The sequence below is a fragment of the Oxyura jamaicensis genome, chromosome 1, assembly GCF_011077185.1.
Source record: "Oxyura jamaicensis isolate SHBP4307 breed ruddy duck chromosome 1, BPBGC_Ojam_1.0, whole genome shotgun sequence".
Lineage (NCBI taxonomy): Eukaryota > Metazoa > Chordata > Aves > Anseriformes > Anatidae > Oxyura > Oxyura jamaicensis.
The window spans coordinates 46859913-46878771 of NC_048893.1; the positions used below are offsets into that span (position 1 = coordinate 46859913).

The 18859-nt window shown below is 43.0% G+C and overlaps 1 protein-coding gene and 1 long non-coding RNA gene across 5 annotated transcripts in view; one reads left to right on the forward strand and one right to left on the reverse strand.

Annotated features, from left to right (window-relative positions):
* CRADD (CASP2 and RIPK1 domain containing adaptor with death domain) overlaps window positions 1-18859 on the reverse strand; it is a 77688-nt gene that overhangs the window by 58575 nt on the left and 254 nt on the right. For 2 of the 4 annotated variants that reach the window (XM_035337213.1, XM_035337233.1), the window contains exon 2: window positions 15632-15939. In XM_035337213.1, coding sequence (XP_035193104.1) covers window positions 15632-15929 — 298 coding nt within the window. In that variant the 5' untranslated portion in view covers window positions 15930-15939. Of the gene's footprint in view, window positions 1-15631; window positions 15940-16056; window positions 16391-17400; window positions 17857-18859 lie in introns of those variants that run through there. The other 2 variants (XM_035337228.1, XM_035337219.1) reach the window with 2 other exon arrangements.
* LOC118173019 overlaps window positions 11069-18859 on the forward strand; it is a 17489-nt gene continuing 9698 nt past the window's right edge. The window contains exon 1 of the long non-coding RNA XR_004753965.1: window positions 11069-11235. This is a non-coding gene — a long non-coding RNA (uncharacterized LOC118173019). The remainder of the gene's footprint in view (window positions 11236-18859) is intronic.

Here is an 18859-nt window from a genome sequence, read left to right on the forward strand (position 1 = left end):
TGGTGAGAAAACAGAGAATGGACTGGACTGCATACATCAAGAGCACCTTCACCTTAACTTTTCATGATATGAGTTGACTTGTGTTCAGAATTAAAAAAAAAAAACAACAACAACAACAACAAAAAAAAACTTGAATCTTCAACTTGTAGCAAAAAGAGTTACAATTGGCTTCACCTCCAGACAGCAGTGATCTTTTATAACTCCATCTCAAGACTTCATAATTAAACTAAACCAATTACAAGGCTTTGAAGATTAATTGAAATTCTAAAAGACAGCTGTAGACAAATAGCAAATTTCAGCTTTTCCTCTTGCTTTTGTCATGAAGAAAACTAACCTGGAATTAAGTGCTGGTGTATTTTACAATGCAAATATAATACACACACTTTCTGTACAGGGGCAAAGCTCCAGCTGCTAAGTACTCCTTGTTCAAAGTGCACGAAGCTTTTCTGAGAAGACTGCTCAGCTGGGTGCTGCCTACAGCGTAACACTCCCAATTTGTATGAAGAAAAGGAGAAAATGATTTAAAACAATTCTTAAGACAAGCAATTTAGCTTTCTTCCATACCGAATATAATTCAATCATGCAGATTTCCCCGTAAGACGACATCAAGAACAGCATCAGATTCGGCTGTTTTTCTTTTTCCTCCCAACACCGAACATTTACCAGTCAGCCCGGGTGCTTTGCAAGGTAAGAGAATCTTGGTCTGCCAGAAGCACCAGTTCTCTTGAACAAACACTTTTCATCTACTTAACCACTTTAATTTCTCATAGGAAATGAACTACTTTTACGTATGTATATTCTGAATTCCAGCTACCAAGAAAGGGTGACCCTCTAAAAGCTGAGAACAGCTCTCAACACTTTCTCATAACCTTTAGGCAAAAACAAGCATGGAGTTGGTAGTAGTTCTGTCAAATAACTACCTCCTCCTTGGCATTCCTAAAGCACCAACCGCCTTTGTGTGCCGACGCCAATCCTTATTTTATAAATCTGGAATGAGGGGGAAGATTATCTGATAGCACATTTCCCGTATCTTGATCCTAAATCATACCTTGTTTTGAGTGATTGCGTTCTGCCTCCACCGCCTCTGAGGTAATCCATTTCTGTGTTCCAGACGTGGCATATGCGCTTTCTTCAGGTACGTGTTGCATTATCACTTTGCATGAAAATAATTATGACTGTGGTGTTAAAAGATAGAACTTTGACTAGCTACTCCCAGTCAAATCAAAAGATCAGACCGAGTACTAAAAACCTATGCCTAAAAAGGCAGTCACCGAATATCCTGGAATGAAACGCACGTCTCTCAGCTTATGGGGCTTCTGGACATCTGTTCCTGAACACAGTTCTGACCAGCTTTCCCACCTGGGACAAGCATCAGCGGGCTAGATACAGCAGAAGCCACGAAAATGACTGCATATGACAAAAAGGAAGAAAGAAAGAGAGACGTGAGTATCAGATTCAAAAATGTATGAGCAGAGTGCCCACGCAAGGCATCCCAGGCATCCCTTTCCAAAGACATGTAAGGAACTAGCAGATGCCACCTGGCACCTCTCTGTCTGGAAACAGGACAGCAAAAGGACTCCTACCCCACTGTCTGGATTCTCCTAGTGAAGCTTCCTTCTTTTGGTGAAGCGGGTGTCCAGCTTGAGAGAGCCTAGGCAAGGTTAATGGTGAGTTCCTTGACTCAGTGGATATACTGAGCAGCACAGTAAAACCTCAGCCATCCCTCCTTTTTCAGCTAAGACTTCATGGGTAAGGAAGCTTTCTGAGCAACTACAAGGCTTCTACACGAAAAGCAATATTCCTAATAACATAATGGGTCCCACAGATGGGAAAAAAAATTCAAAGCCTATATGCCTGCAGAGCTCCAAGGTGAGGCAAAGATTTGCCTGTCACAAACACTGACAAGTTCATAATGTGTGCTCTGCAAGGATAGGACAGGACTATGATTAAGTCTTGAGAAAGCCCCTTTTTCAAAACCAAGGTAAGGAAATATATAAAACATAGTATCCTACCATCGGTGAGTGTCTGCTACACAGCTGCAGTGATTTAAGGACGAAGCAGGATTCACAACTGTACTTCAGAATTTATAGCAGATACACTACAATCTGGAAAAGATAAAAAGACCACGATGGCAAGGGCAAGCATGAAGGTTACTACTGCAAAAGAAGGATGAACAGCTTTCGTAGTAGAAGGATAGTTTATGGTTGTTTTGGCATGGACAATTTTTAACCAAGGAAGAAATGATATCCAAAAACCCAAATGAGATAGTCTACTTGGTGCAACGAAGAAAATAAGCACTTTGATAGCAGTTCTCTATAGTGAAGCAAACCAGTCAATTCTTGATACTTTTTCTCCATATTCTGTGTGCCAGGAGAATTTTGTTTGTAACCTTATGATATCAGTGGACTTGGGAGCTGATAAGAAAGGACAAGAAATAATAATGTACTTACTCCAAACATCTTGACAAAGGCAGAACTTTCAATTCTAAGGAAAGGTCCTAGTAACAACTTCTCTTTTTCATCTTTAAAGAAGATGCAATACCGATGTTCAGTTTGTTCACAGAAATGCTGTTGAACTCTTCACTGGTGTGTATGACCAATGTGTTTTTTGGCTCAGAATTGAATCAGCTATATGTTATAACGCTAACTTGTCTGTGAAAGGGCTGTGCATGTGGAAATAGTGCAATGAGAAGGAAAAAGCTATCCAGAATGAGGAAAAGGCACAAATGACTAGAACTAGGCAAGGACTGGAGTCATTTAGAATCAGGCACTCATGGAAGTGGTATAGGAACACAAGTGATGTTCCAGCAGGTATTATACCCTGCTCAGGTATTAGCTTACTAAATAAACCAAAGGACTTAATCTTTTCAGAGAGTAACTCTTCAATAACGGTATGGTATTGTAAAGGCTTTTCTTGGTGCACAAGATTAAATTATCAGTCTGAGTAACTACATGGTGGTGGCCCTGAGGGAGGAAAATGGGCTACAGCAATGACTTGTACAGTCAATATGAACTTAGCACGAGAAAAAGCAAAAAGCCACACTTATGGCATACAACAGGAGAAAAAAAAATTGTTTATCAGTGTAAAGCCTATAACCTCACAAACATCAGCTGGTGCTATATCAGAAAGCTAATTAACACCTGGCAGTACAGTCTCTTACCACCTCCCTCTCCTCAACCAGGAATACTGATGTTTTGCAACTGTGTTCCCACTCAGATGCTCCAGGATTAACAGTTATTTGGCCCCAGTTCCAGGACTTCTGGTTAGCGCAATGGTGTTCTCCAGCACTCCTGAGCCACTTGTGGAAAGAGTTCATGATCATCCCACAGACAGTAATGCAAGCCAGTGATGAAGCCTTAAGAGCTCCAAACTTGTCTGGATATGTACGTCTCAGACAACGTTGCTGACAGTTTCCCAGAATGAACCCGCAAAGTAAGGACACTAAGTCCAAAAAACAGCATCTGTTTATACATAAACTGGGGGATTTGCAATTTTACCTGACAGCAAATTATTTAGTACAAGAAGCACTAGTAATGCTGTATCCTGAACAAATAATTCACAGTTCTTCCTCAGTCCATACCAGGAGGAATCAGTTGGCTCCAAAGCAGTATTAAGATATGGACATCCCATACATTTCTTTAGTTTAGGCCTCTGAAGCTTTATGGACAAAAATACCAGATATTTGATAGCATTCAAAATGTTTAAATTGAAAAACAAAGCTCAAGAAGTGTACAATGGTGAACCTCATCTTGGGGGACACAATCAAAAGGGAAGGACACTGACATGTACACACAATCTAATGTTGAAGACCCACGTGGAAGGTCTACACACAAAAGTGAAAGGCTAATTCTGACTTCCCTAACATTTACAGATGATTACAGAAGATGTGCAGAGAATCTCAAGATATTACCATTGCTCACATTACTGAGATTGATTTAAAAAATACATAAATAAATCCCAAAGTGTTTGCAGCACTTATCAAAACGGTTTTGAACAGGAAGTAGTAGTACATTTGGGCAGGTAGAACAAGAGGATAAAAAAACAGCAAAATGCTTCCTTAAGCAGAAAGTAATCCCTGTCAACAAAAATACTCCGTGATAGAGAAGGAATGTTACCAAGTACATAGGCTGTTGAGCAGTGGAAGTGAAAGCTGTTCAATCGTAAGTTCAAGGCTGTAAATCACAGTTCCTTTCTTATCTGGCTTCACAAAACAAACAAGAAGAAATCTTCTAAACTAGAGCCTGGTATGCAAAGAATTTTATAAGAGGGTGCACATACCAGAGGCACAATGAATGCTGCAGTCGACATATAATCACACTAGGAATGCCTCTGATCAGCATTAGCCATGAAAACACCTTGTTGTGCAGCAGGCTAGTGCATGAAACTCAAGTGAACAGCAGGTTTACATGCCAGATCTTCCTGATATTAGGGAAGGTACCACACTACTGAGATTCACTTTTTCTCTAAATAATTTTATTTTTTTTTGCATTATTGTAAGTCACAAATTGATTTAAAAAAAAAAAAAAAAGACACACGGTACCTTATAATATCCCCCTGTACTCTGTGCATCATTCAATCACAGTTGTTTTCACTCCTACAGACTGTTTACACATCGTGGTCCAATCCTGCAGACACTTAAAGTAAGATTAGACACAAGTAATCCAGCCAAGGCCAGCAAGCATGCCTACATGCATTCAGGCACACAAACAAACGTCCACAGGATGAATCTAACAAGAAAACATATTAGCTCAAGCCTCTAATTACCTATCATGATTAAACCAACTTTAGCAATACATATTTCCACTTACTGGGATATAGACATCATGTAAATTGACCTTTCAACTCTTTGTCATGTGCAAAGCACCAGACCAATGTAGTGCCACACCAGTAGCTGGCCAACTTAATTTTACCAAAACCAAAGTATGGAAACAGCCTTTTAATAAAAGGGTAGACATTCGTGCCAAGCAGGTATTAGTGTGTTTTTCTTACCTATATTCCACCTACTGATCATACTGGGAGCGGAAAGAAACCCTAGCATGTTTAACAAGTTCAAAAAGACAAGTGACGTGTATGCATCTACAGTTTGCGTAGGAAAAGAAAGACCATGCACTTATTTAACAAATTAAATGTACAATAATATTGCCATATAAGACAACTAGGGTAAATGTAAAATATAAGCAAGTAGTGATAAATGAAAATAGGACTCACAGCATCAACTTTTCTGGTGTCAAATGCAAGGCAGAAGCACGGCACTATCACCAATCCCTTTCTCCCAGGACAGGTCTGAATTATTTCACTGAAATCCGTGTACAATTTCTGGGGAAAGGTAGGTGCATTAAGGTAGGTGCATTAAGAATGGGATTCACACAGGCCAGCACAGCAACTGAGAAGCTGCCTAAATTAGCCCATATGAAGCAAGGAGGAGAGGAACTTGAACCCTGTCCTCTCTCTTCCTGGGGCTTAGATACGTTTCTTTCAACTGCTGGGAAGTAAGTGCTTTAGTCTGCTACAAATTCAAGTCTCTCCCTCTCTCAAAGTGCCACAAATGTACTGAAGTTGAAGGGCCCAGTGGCCGCATACAGCAGAGTTGTGCTCTCTAGGGAAGCGCCTGCGAGGCTAGCTACAAGGCAGCCTCCCCACATCAGGGCCGTGCGAGTATTCAACTGTTCCAGCAGGGAGCCACAACGCGAGGGATCGGAGGCCCCCTCCTTCAAAGGCACCGTCTCCACAGCACCGCCAGGCAAAATGGCGGCACGGGCTCCTCGTCCCGCCACCAGCGGCTGGCGGAGGCTGCTTGGCCCGCAGGCAGCGCAGAGAATCCCAGTGGATGCGGCCCCGCAGGGCAATACGGCTGGAGAAACACCTCACCTTGCCACACCACGTGCCCCAAGGCAAGCAGCCATCAAGAGGTGGGAAGCCTGGAACATGCCCTGCATGCTGCAGGGACTCAGCAAAAGCTGCAGTGCCCAGAGAGCTGGCAGTGGGCACATCCAGCAGCCCAGCAAGGACTGACGGCTTCCCATTCTGGGATCCAGCTGCCTGCCAAGTGCAATGCCCCCATAATCCTGCGTTGGTTTCTACTGTAAGCAGCCTGCTAGCATTTCTAGCTGTAAGCTCAGGTTGCCTTTAAAACAAGTGCTTTGCAGGTGAACGTGTCAGGTCCCTGGTGAGCACATGAAACAAGGAGGTTATGAGAGCATTCTGCAACCCTGACCGCAGGAATCACCATTCAAGGACAGGAAGAAGAAACTAATCTCTCACGGGATGTGGCATAACTGGATCACAGAGAAATACATGACTTATTAATTAAGCAAGAGTGGGGTAAGAATGAAGAAAATATCTCTTTGAAGAGCTGAGTAACTCTGCCATCAACTCTAGAAAACAGAACCAAACTAGAAGAAATACTTTATTTACACAGACCTAACAGAAAGTACTGATTTACCTTTTGTTCCAGCTTTCCTTTCTCAGCAGTTAATTGGCTGAGGATTCACATAGCCCTGCTTAAAGGCAGCACTGGCTGCCCATTTCGGAAGCCCCAGGGCTGGCAAGGGCTCCCTTAACCCGTTACCTGCTTGAAGTTACACAAAGCCCTTCCACTCCGTCGTAGCACATGTATTACAGAGATCCAAAAACTGAAACAGGCTGTTCATTAAAAAGCTCAACACATCATTAACTACACATGAAAGGTACATCTTTCAAAAGCATCAGCACAGGACTAAAATTGCCTTCTTTAAAGCCAAAGGGAGCTTACCCCTGACCTTGAAGGATGGAGGGTAGGGTTAACTTTGAGCACTTTTGCAAATCCCAGGCAAGGTGGTGAAACACTAAGATTAAGAAGGCTGCCAGAAGAAGTGGTGTACTAATGGCAATTTATTCCCCTTGACCTGATGCATTAATGCTTATTTCCCGCACACACAAACTGTGTAATATAAATCAAATCAACTCCTCTGAATGTAGATTGGAGAAACACTGAAGCTTCTCTTCAGTTCATAGCACTGTGAAACAGAGATGTTTATCAAACACATGTAGAACTTCTTGTTGACATGTGAGGGAACACAAACCTATTTACAGACAAAGAGAGCAGGGACAAAACTTTAAAAAGAAAATCTGAATGTATAATGGAACAATGGTTCAATGGCTAAAAAAAGCAACAAGACTGGTTTTCTGTTTACACAGACAACTGCCAAATAGATAAAAATTGGCTTTAAAAGTCTTGTATACAGAATCTTAAATCTAACAAGATAAAGTGCAGCTGCATCCCTCTGAAGTTACAATGAATGCTGCTTGGTTGCCCTAATTCTAATTCACATAAACATGTATGACCAAAACCAAGTGAACAGATCTGCAAAGAAAACTTAGTTGAGTATGGCAAAGCAGGGAGGACTTTCAGATACAACAACCATAAATAATTAACTGTATCTTAGAGAAGCTTTCTGACCTTTGTCACACAAGTGACATTTCCAAGTGAGAAGGAAGTCACATCACTGCTGATCTTCTCAGTCAACAGGCAAAATGCCATAGCACATGGGGTCTGAACTAGTAATAGCTGTTCAGCTGCAGAAGTGACGTTGCTTTGAAGGACGAGACATAGTGTCAGCGTAGGGAGGAGAGAAGTGTATCCATTCCTTCAGCGGAGAGAACATTTCAGTCATCAGTGGTAAGATCATCAGTGAGTGTCCTTGACCATCAAGTTATCAGTGGCCCTGATCTAGTCACCAGGAGCCTAGCCCATGACCTTAGAGAAACCAGGCTTTCCCTGTGAGGCACTAGTTAACATTTTACTGACTCTGGACAGCTATGCAGCCACCACAACACATGCAGGCTAAGGTGGGTGTGTTTGTTTTTCAGTTTCTTCTTAAAAACAGACTTAACAGTCTTATTTTATAAAAGACAATAGATTTCCCCCCACAATGGGAATACCAAGATTATACAAGCGTTTCCAGATAAAGCTCCAAGGCAATTCTGGAGGTGTTAAAATACAAGCTGGACAGCTCTGAAGGAAAATATCCATGAAGAAAAATTTTGTAACGTCTAATAATTCTTAAGTAGGAACTTCTCTCTGTCACTCTGAAGTAAATATTAGTGTGTGTCTATAGACATCAAGAGGCATTAATTAGTATCAACAGAACGCCTACACTGATAACATAATGCAAAATAACAACTACATTTTCTTTTTTTTTTAAAAAAAAAAAAAGAAGTTTATTACTGGCTTTATCAAGTTGTAGGATCAGGCCCTTGGTAGAGCATTTCCCCTCTGTTCTAGAAAACAATGATTATTGTCTGCACAAAGCATTTTCAATGGTTCCCATGCCACATTCTGAGACAAGACCAACAGTGGGAAGCTGGCAATAATTAACAAAAGATTTCAAGGATCATAGAGGACTGCAGCTATGCATGGTTTTGGAAATATAAAACGCTGGCATGATTTTATCATACCATGATGCAAGTTAAGGAGGAAAATGGGCAGCAAATTGATTAATTAACTTCTGACCACCACCCTTTGAGCCCGGTGGTCCAGCCTTTTATCTGCTTACCATGCAGTGCACCCATTCAGACCATACTTTCCCAACTGGAATACTAAGAGACTGTGCGGAAAACCTTGCTTAACTCAAATTAAGCAAAATCTGTTCCTTTCATCCACAGAGGTAGTCATGTTATCATGAGCTCAGTTGGAAGTTCCCCTTACAGCCAAACCGGCCTCCTGCCATGCCTGTTTTTTTCTTTTTTGCGGGGGGTGGGGGGTGGGAAGGAATGGACTCTTTTCATGCTTTGAAGACATTTTCCTTGATGATCAGTCAGGTCTCCTGGGTGCTTTTGTCCTTCAGAACTTTATCCTACAGTGCTCAATCAACTAGTTTCACAAACAAGGTGAAGTCCATGATCTTTGCTCTGTTACATGCCTTCCTTACTTCTCTCGGAATCTTAAACTTCAGTGCTGTGTGGTAACCGCAGCCAAGACTGACATTCACAATCAGAGCCCTAAACTGCTGCTCATCTGTGAGTAGCAAGGCCAGCAGAGCACCTCCCTTAGTCCATCTAGGCCACTCGTCAATATATTGTCCCTTCTGCACTCCAGAAACCTCCTGGACTGCACTACTGCGTCACATTTCCGGTAAGTACCTGGGTGCTTAAAATTCCCTGAGAACCAGGACCTGCAACAGAAGTGCCCTTTTAAGAAGGCTTCAGAGCATATTAGGAAAATTGAATTTGGAAGAGACCTCGGGTCTCATGTCCAACCTCCTGTTCAAAGCAGGGTCAGCTTGAGATCAGGCCACGTTGCTCAGCATCCTACCCAGCTGGGTCTTGAAAACCTCCAAGGATGAAGACTGCTCATCCTCTCTGGGTCTCTGTTCCACTTCTTGACTGTCCTTACCATGAAAAAATTTCTCCTCATAGCCAGTCAGAACCTCCCATTTCAACTAACACCCATCATCTCTCATCTTCCCACCATGCATTGCTGAGAAGATCCTGCCTCTGTCTTTTCTTGATAATCTCTTTGCAGGCCTTGGAAAGCTGCTATCAGGTTCCCACAGAGCATTCTCCTTCCAGGCTCTGCCTCCTTTTGATCAGACAGTCTTACAACAGATGCCACCACCATGCCTCCTGCTGAGCTCCCTATCTGGTCCTCACCCATACAGTCCTGAGCAACCTGCTGCCCAGACAAGAGCAAAGCTCTTTCCATTCAAGACACTATTTTGAACAGACTCCAATGGCATCCTTGTCCAAGAGCCTGTGGCCACCCACTACAACACTGCAGTTGTGTAAGCTTTCAATCATGTCTCTGCAAATCCAGTGGCATCACTGCACTGCAACTCAGCAGGCTTCCAACTCCTTCCAGAAGGCCTGCGGGCAAGGATACTTTTGCCCTACGCTGCCAAGTTGATCCCATATGTCTTTAGCAGTCCCCCTTTCCTGAAAAGGGTCCTGTGGTCTTACAGTCCGAAGTGCTGCTGTGCCAGCATGTGCACAGACAAGTGAGAACACGCAGGATGCACCCCCTCCTGCACAGGCTCTTCCCCTTGAATGGCAGGATGGAGAACACTGCTTAGGCTCCAACCCTTCACTCTGGATCACTGAGCCCCACAGTCATCCTCAATCTGCTGAAGTATTACTAGTGCGCACATGAAAGAATAGCCAAGTCTGATGATTAGACAGGCCTTGGTAATTTCTCTGACATCCTGGATCCAGTCCCTGGGGAAGCAGCAAGCCTCAGAAGTCATCAGGTCTGGTCAGCAGATGGATGTCTCCATGCCCTGTTAGCCATTGCTTGCTCCTAGTGGCACTGGTTATGAGTAGCTGTTGATCAGGTGCAGCTGGCCCAAACACCTCTCTTGACAGAAGTCACTCCTCCTCTCCTGTTTTCAGGACACTATACATTTTATTAAATTTTATTATTATTAGCCTCACATATCTGTGTTACTGAGGATGACACCAAGTGTGATTATATCCTTCTGTTAACTTATATGAAAGAGGCTAGACAGAAAACTACAGTTCTTATCAGCGGTGCCTATGATTTCGGCTTCTCAAAGTGAAAAACGTAAACGTAAGCAGCATAAACACAGCTGCTTATGAACACGGCAAAAAAGCAACAAAGAAAATATTCCTTAAAGTATAAAAAGGAATAAAAACCTTACAGTCATATGCACATGAGAAGTGAAATATAAATGCAGAACACTGCAGAACCAGGGAAGTTGATTACTTGTCTGTATCATGATGTAGACTGTTTATTGAGTGTGTGTGAAGACCTTTAATGCCAGACTTCACAGATCTCACTGCGGTCACGAAAAAAGCCAAAGCCATAAATGTAACACCCGATTTTCAGGGGAGATAGGAATATGGAAAAGTGTTTGGGAAATTCTCCTACAAAGATGGAATTGAATCTCTCAAGAGAACTAGAGAACATTTTCTACAGCCTCCAGGCACTGGGATGTGGCACAGGGGCATTCCTTCATCTCCAGGTCAGTCCAGTGCGGCCAAGACTGCTAAGCCCATCCCTTTCCTTCACGGGAGGAAACTCCCTCTTCTGTCACTGGACTATACAAGAGAGGGGAGGGAAAGAGAAGAAAGAAAAAAACACCCTCTTCTGTCCACCATTTTAGAGAGAGAAAAGGAATTTCTCAGCTGCTTTCCTATCTGACATCCAAATGGAAAAGACAAGAGACCAGGCTGTTTCCTCACTGCATTAGAGGTGAGAGGAAGCAGGATAGGAAGAGGTCAGGAAGCAGCCAACAAAAGGTAAGAAGAGATGTTAAACTTCCCCATGTCCTAAAGCTGCTGCATTTGAATCAGAATTCTTAGAAATCTACAACCCAGCTGTGGAAAAGGACTTTGGTAAAGCTGGGGGGGATGGGGGGATGGCTTTCTCAGCGAAAGTACTTGTTTTGCTTTCTTTTGCATTTGCATGCTTCATCCAAAGTGTTACACAACATGAAGCTTTACAGAGCTATACAAAAACATGCACTCCACATGTGGCCAGGGAAAGACCCAGTCCCACCAAAATCTGTTCAAAATAAAAAATCTCACCCAAGTCTAACAGGATCCTACTGCAGACTGCTGAGTATCATGCATTAGAAAATATTCCTTGCTTGTTGTGACAAAAGAGCTTTTCCAAGATGATTCTGTAACTCCATGCCCCAAATTCACTAACGTTTGCCAGGACAGCAACGGCTGCTGCAGAATTCCACTGGCAAATGCTGTATCTCACATTTTTCTCTTTCTCAATATGCTGTGATTTCCTGTAGAGTGGAGAAATAATCTATACTACAAAGAGGTGCAGTACTAACACTTGAAGAAGTAAATAATTTTACAGAAACATAAAGTATATATAGAAATATAATACTTGAGTGAAGGAATTCCTGAGCAAAGAGAGATTAGAAAAACACTCTGATAAACAAATGCCTTCAAAGCTTGCATTATTTTACTCAGTGCAAAAAATATTGGGTAACTGTGTGCTGTTCCTAGAAAGAATGGAATTTTGTTGCCAACAGCTGCAGTTTATCAGAGGAATTATAATACTATAGTGAAGATTTATGCTCTTGACAAAGGCATAAAGTTATCCAAACTAGGGCAGAAAAAACAATAGTCTTCTAATGAACCAGACACTGTTTTTGTTAACTCTTACTACAGCAGAAGTTATGATCTTCAAAAACAGACGCTCACGACTGTGGTTGATCTTTACGAAAATTCCTAAGCCTTGCAATAACAGTGTACATAGGGTGAACTGTTTTATCACGGGGTTTTAAGCAAGCAAGAAACACACCCTTATCCTACTGAAATCAATTAAAGCCATAAATATTTACCTCCAAAGTACCTGATTAAGTTTTCTTCCCGACATTTTTTGGACTTACAGTTATGTTTTCCGTACCTTAAGAAAAGGTTTCCTCAAGATGTGCCATCTGCCATCTCACAGGACCATACAAGACAGGAGAAAAGTGACTGTAGTCAAAAGGCTGCTCTATGCATAAAGTAAACAAGCAAGGGGAAGCAACGCTGGGTCTCCTTGCTGCACTTATATGGACAGAAGTAGCCCTACCTGCCTGCACGTCACGCTCCTGATTCCAGTGGAAACTGTTCCTCATGATCTGCAGGTTTAGGGTCTTCTGTGCTCCTCGTAACTACAGTAGCTAACAGCATATAGAACTATTATTTTTAAGTCAAACTGATATTAAGCAATAAAACTCAGGATGTCAAAGCTTTTAAGGCTCATTTATTTGCAAGCAGCCAAAGAGCATACCCTGGGTTGAACCATGGGCCAATTTACAGTTACGCTTTGTGCTGTTCTGTGAACATCACACCACGTTACACAAATTGTGAATCGAAAAAATCCATCGCCTTAAAACAATTTGCCCAAAGCCTCACAATGAGTCAGTGGCAGCGTCTTGTTTATGCCTCAGACTTTGGCTTCCATTTCGTAGCTGCTCAGTCCACCAGATCATAATTGCACTGCATCACCAAAAATGTTTTTATTTCTGTTCTTCTGAAAGTCCTGTTTACTTCGGTTGTTTTTGTTTGTTTTGCTTTTACTAGGGGAAGAAAATAAATTAAAAACTTCTTAACAATTACAGTTGTGGTTTTTTTTTTTTTTATCTGGGAAACAACAAAATATATTTCTCAGCTGATCCACATATAAGATAGAAAGCCTGATCTGTTTGAACCAAATGCACAATAATCCAAAGGCCTACAGAGAAAAATCACCGGGCAAGTGCCAGAGTTTTCACGTACAGATAAAGTAATAGTATACCTGTACTGACTTTAAAAATACTACATGTAGTCAGTGAGAAGTGAAAGGCTACAAAATAAAACCTTCCTTCAAGGAACAACTTGCCATCAGTCCTTAATCCTGCAGAAGATCTGCAAAAACTGAGAATATTTTGCTTGAGTAAACAGAATTTTAATTGAGCATAAACAAGTGAACAGCAGGCATGTGATTTCCATAAGTATGCATGATTGGAAGGAATAAAGACTTAAAAATCTGGGGCCATGAAACCAATTTCAATTTTAAAAGTCTTATGGTTTAAAAAAGGTAGCATGTACATAGAAGGCTATTTTCATTACAAATAGATTCTTTAAAACAAATTGCCAGTGACAAATCACCATTTATAAGAGCTGTTTCCAATAAATAGAAGTTATCTAGCATGGCACTAAAGAATACATTTAATTTTAAGCATGCTTACAGTTTTATTAGAGCCAATGGCTTTTTCCATGCTTAAAGCCAAGCGTATGCTCAAGTACTCTGGTGAGACAAAAGCTTACAAGTTTGTTGTTTAGAATGCAAAGCGAGGCTTTTTATCCCAAACCACATTTTCTTGCATGTAATCAGCCGTGATGATGTCACCACAGTTTCCAATTCATTTCAGGGCACACTCATCATTTATTAGGACCCAGATGGTGCTCTCTTTCTCTGGCTTCTAAAGAATATGCCCAAATATTCAAACAGACTTGGCTATCTGCCTCTTATCCTGTTCTTACACTCTGCATTGCCACAGTAAAAATAACAGTAACCTTTGATCTAATCTAATTCATACACACGATTTGGCAACATCAAGTACAGTCAACCCACTCGAAACCGGAGAACCTGATATGCGTAAATACAGCACGTTAACCACAATATATCGGGAACAAGCAATCCACAAAACAGTCAAAAGAATAAAAGCAGAAACAATTTTTCTAGTAACAGAATACGGGACCTTGACTGTACTTGATGGCTGTGTGTGTTTTTGTGGAACTGTAAGGATTATTCAACAGCTTAACCGGCAATTAGCAAACACACACACTGATTTGTAAGGCAAATAAAGAGCATGAGCATGACAGGATCTGTCATAATAGCAACACCTTTCAACACCACAAGTTTGCGTTGTGCTGACAGCTCACGGTGTGTTTTCACCCATGGGCAGCACACAATATTTGGTCTCCAAAAAGTTCTGAAGATTATTTACCATCCCTGCAGCTGTGGAGCAAGCGTAAAGCAACCTCCACAGAGGCCCAACAGAACGATAAGCTGTTGTGATATTCCATTAAAATGTCCTAAGGTAAAATAATGCCACATTTGTCCAGCAGATCTTGACAAAACATTCTTGAGTGTGCAGCTAATTCGGACGCAGGTGCACATGATGTTCAACAGTCCTGAGTCACGCATCTTCCCAAGCTTAGAGACTCATGCAAAGCACACTGACACTGGAAAAATCACACATCACGTGCATCATAATGTGACCAAATCCAAATGGGGTGGGGGGAGGCTTGGAGGGAAGGAAGGAAGGTTAGTGAGAAATAATGTTCCCAAATGAGAACTACTTCACTATTTCACTGTCATTACCTACTACTATTTAACTGTCATTACCTACTACTATTTAACAACTAATGCATGTTGTAAGAAAATTGGGCAAGAAGAATGTATTTTAAGCAGTCTTCTTGACTTGAAAACAGGTCAATAATTCCATGCACGTATCGGTAAAGAAACCACTTTGGAATGAAGATCAAACCCAGAAAACTTGTTTTAGAACTACATTCAAATGTCAGAAAAACAGGGATTTGACTAAATAAGATTTTAAAACATCCACTAAATTGGTTAGCTCCTAAACTTTTTTTAATACTAAGCCAGAGCTAGTAATTTTGGTGGTAATAATACTAGATATTTGCACTCCAATAAACACAATAAAGCACATAATTCTAAATTAGTATATGTTACTAAATTAAAGCAGCATTAAAATCATAACAATAAAGTTAAGTAAAAAAAAAAATCTGTCAGACCAGAAACAAAACACTGTAAAACATACATAAAACACCCATTAATCAGGTATGGATGGTGAAGAGACCACTGGAAAATTACTTTTTATTGCCCATTCCCTTTGTAGTAACGGAGCCTGGGTCCTCCTACATCTCAAACCCTCCAAAGGCAGCTGTAGAAGAGCTGCTGTCTCCCCACATCCAGAAACTCAGGCTTGCTCACACCCCAAACTTTGCAACGCTTCCTGGCATCTGGCTGGTTCCAGGAAATTCAGGCTGTGCCCCGTGGTGCTATCACGCTCTGTATCTATATGATGCATAACTTGAAATTACTGGTATGTTCAATACTTTCAAAACCACAGCTTGAGAATAAGCTTGAAAACACCAGCAACAACAACCCTGGCCTTACCTGCAGGATCTTGTACTATCATTTCCTTACGCTTCGCATTCAACTTGTCTTTAACCCACGGGAACTCCTGTAAGGACTCCAAGAACGCATCAAAAGCTTTGGGTCCTCTAGTAGGGAGAATGTCAAGGAGCATCATGGTTTTCCTTTGACTTGTGGTTTGGGATTTTATCTCTTGAACATGACTGTCTGTGAGAATCCCTTCTTGGTAGAGATACTGAATAACCAGTCCATCCACCAGCACCTCTGTACAGAGCTCCAGGCGCAGGGAGCGTAAAAGCTGCTTGTCTCTGGCATCCATTTGGCAACCTAGAGCATGAGTAAAGGGGAAAGCATGGAGATTAAAATACTTCAACCCTGAACATCCAGACGTTATGTTCAAAACCCAACAACCTTTAGACAAAAATGCCAGACTCAGAATCACCAACCTGGGAAATCTGCTCATGGTCCCCACCATCTTCTTTCTGCTCAGATTACGCTGTCTGACAAGCTAAAACGCAGCCATTTCTGGGAAATATTAGACAGGAAGAGAACCTTTGGCACTGTGAAGACCAGTGCTTGGTTGGAATAAAAACCTTGCCAAAACACCCCGCTCGCTAACTGGTCAAGGTCCACACCAAAGCAGCTGGAACGTTTGCCAGTCCAAAAAAAGACTCTATCCCCAGAAAGTTAGAGAGATGTCACACAACCTGTCCCCAGTGTCTGAGACGTGATGGCTGCTCTTTTGCCGCAGCAGTGCAAAAGCAGCAGCAGGACTGTGAGGCGCAGCCAGCCAGCAGCAGAGCCAGCAGGTAGCTTTGGCCTGCGCAATACATCTTAATTGTAGCCAGGGTGGAAACGTACCTCATGCACCAGGCTGCCCTCTCCCCTCACTCATCCTGGAAGGCTGTTCTAGAACTCGACAGATCTGATGATGAGAAGTCTTCCCCAAAATTTCCATCTTAAATTTATTCACTTTCTATTTATAGGCGTTTTTGCTGCCAGTGCTGTTCTTTAGCTTAGACAGCTCCTCTCCCTCGCTGGTATTTGCCCTTCTAATGTGTTTAAAGGAAGCAGTCGGGTGCCGTCTGCCAGCTTCCATTTCACTTGACTAACACTCTGACTAGACAAAAGCTGGAAAAGATGCGTTTTATAGCCACTCTACAGAAGACAGATCAAGGTCCAGGGAGACCAAGCAGCTCATCCAAGATCACATCGGGACTCAGTGCCAGAGCTAGGAACTGAATCAAGATGTCTAGTCTAGTCCTTAATGACAAACATATCCCCAGGACCATTAATGGCACTTGAAAAGGAAAATTACTTAGTAATACAATTAAATACTTTCTCATAACTAAATCATGAAGTCAAAAAAAAAAATGTAGCAGGTGTTGAATGTGATTACTAAGAGAATTTCTAGTGATTAAACTAGAGGCTGCTGTACGAACAGCCTGACCCTGCTGGAACTGCACTTTGTTCAGCTTAAGGACACAAGGAGAGATCAAGGTTTTCAAAGCTTTTGTAAGAGACCTAAAGTCTTTATATTGTCAGAGATGCCCACCCACTCCCAAGACCCCATGAAAGACAAGCCTACATGGCCTGACTGTTGAAATTTAGGGCAGGTAATCAACAGAACATATGCATACAAATGGCATCCCGGCCAGAATGCAGGAGCCTATGGCCAAAAGAGAGAGACTGGAAAACCCCATCTGTGGCTCCCCCTGATAAAGGCACTTTGTGAAAATGCTTTCCCTGAGTGCTGAAAGCAATGCTGACCTGAATTTTGAGGTGCTCACCTTCTGTCTGGGGTCATCTTGGAGTTGAACAGAAGCTCTCTGGCACGTGTCCTTTAAAAGGCCTAGTTTGCTAGACATAGCTCAAACATCAAGCTCAGGCACGGGGTGAGATGACAGTGAAAGCAAGGAAACAGAAAAACAGCAGGCAAAAAAAAAGAGAACTGGGTATCTCATCTGATGTTAGGATGCTCATTTTGGATGGGCGAAACTCAAGATTCTGGTCTCTAACATGAGCTAATTTTACTCTTCTGGAAGCATTCACCAGACTACAGCAAAATCAGAAAAACAAATAAAATCAGAAAGCAGATCCCTGCAATTTCTCCCTGTCTGCCTGTGAGCTGACCAAAGTGCTTGCAGAGTTCAAGCCAGGCACCCAGCCACAGCTCAGACAGCATTACCTAAACCCAGGCAGAAAACTCTTTCCAACGCTATGTAACCCTTCTGCTTCACCCTCGGCATGGGTCATCCAAAGTCCCAGCCCAGGAGCCTCACCCACACGCCCAGCGAGGCAAAACGAGGTTTCCGGCCACTGCCTAACACGCGACCAGCTCCCTTCCTCGTGGCCAAAGCGGCCAATTCTCAAACATACGCCTTTTCACACCGTCTCGGTTCGCACCTTCACGCACCGGGAAATGCCTACTGAGTTATGAAAGTGGAATGGAAATTTCTGCTGAAAAAGGCATTTGGCCCACAGGCTTCAGAGCGAGCCCAGCCCAGGTCTTAAAGCCTGCGGGGCTGCTTAACGCCAAGGCCACTGGCCCAGTAAGCCTTCCAGGATGCGGCTTTTTTGATATTTAGGGTCTTTTTAAAGATTAAGTGCTTCTTTATGTGTGTTTACCATGAGGAGGAAGTGCCTGATTCAGGAACTGGAGAGCCAGATATGGGAACGTTATCGGGATTTCGGTGCACCTAAGTGTAGGGCCAGAGTTTAATGCGAAAGGGAAACGGCTCCAACTAACATAAATCACGGGCTGTATCTAGAGGTCCAAAGTAAGCTCCCGGGTAAATTTCCTCTAGAGATAGCAGTGCTGGAGGGAACACGAACAGATGAGAGCCCGGTTTAACCAGACGATGACATTGCTCAAACCTTCCCTGAACGCTTCTATACGCCGTAGAGCCCAAGGTTTTACAGGAGGGCCAAACTTGAACCAACACACCTGCAAAGTTCGGAGAACGAGCACAGCCCTGGCCCTACCCCGCACCCACACGCACACCCGGGGTATTCCGGGACCGGCCGAGGCACGGCCTGCCCCCACGCACAGCCCCCGCCCGCAGCCTGCCCTCCCCGCCCGACCCCCGGCGGCCCCCCCGGCCCCGGCCGCGCCGTGCTGCCGGTGCCTCCCCGCCGGCTCCCATTCGCCGCCCGGCAGGGCAGGGCCACGGCCCGGCCCGGCCCCGCGGCGGAGCGAGGCCCCCGGGGCGGCGGGCGCCGGGCGGGGGGAGCCCGCTGCCCCCTGCC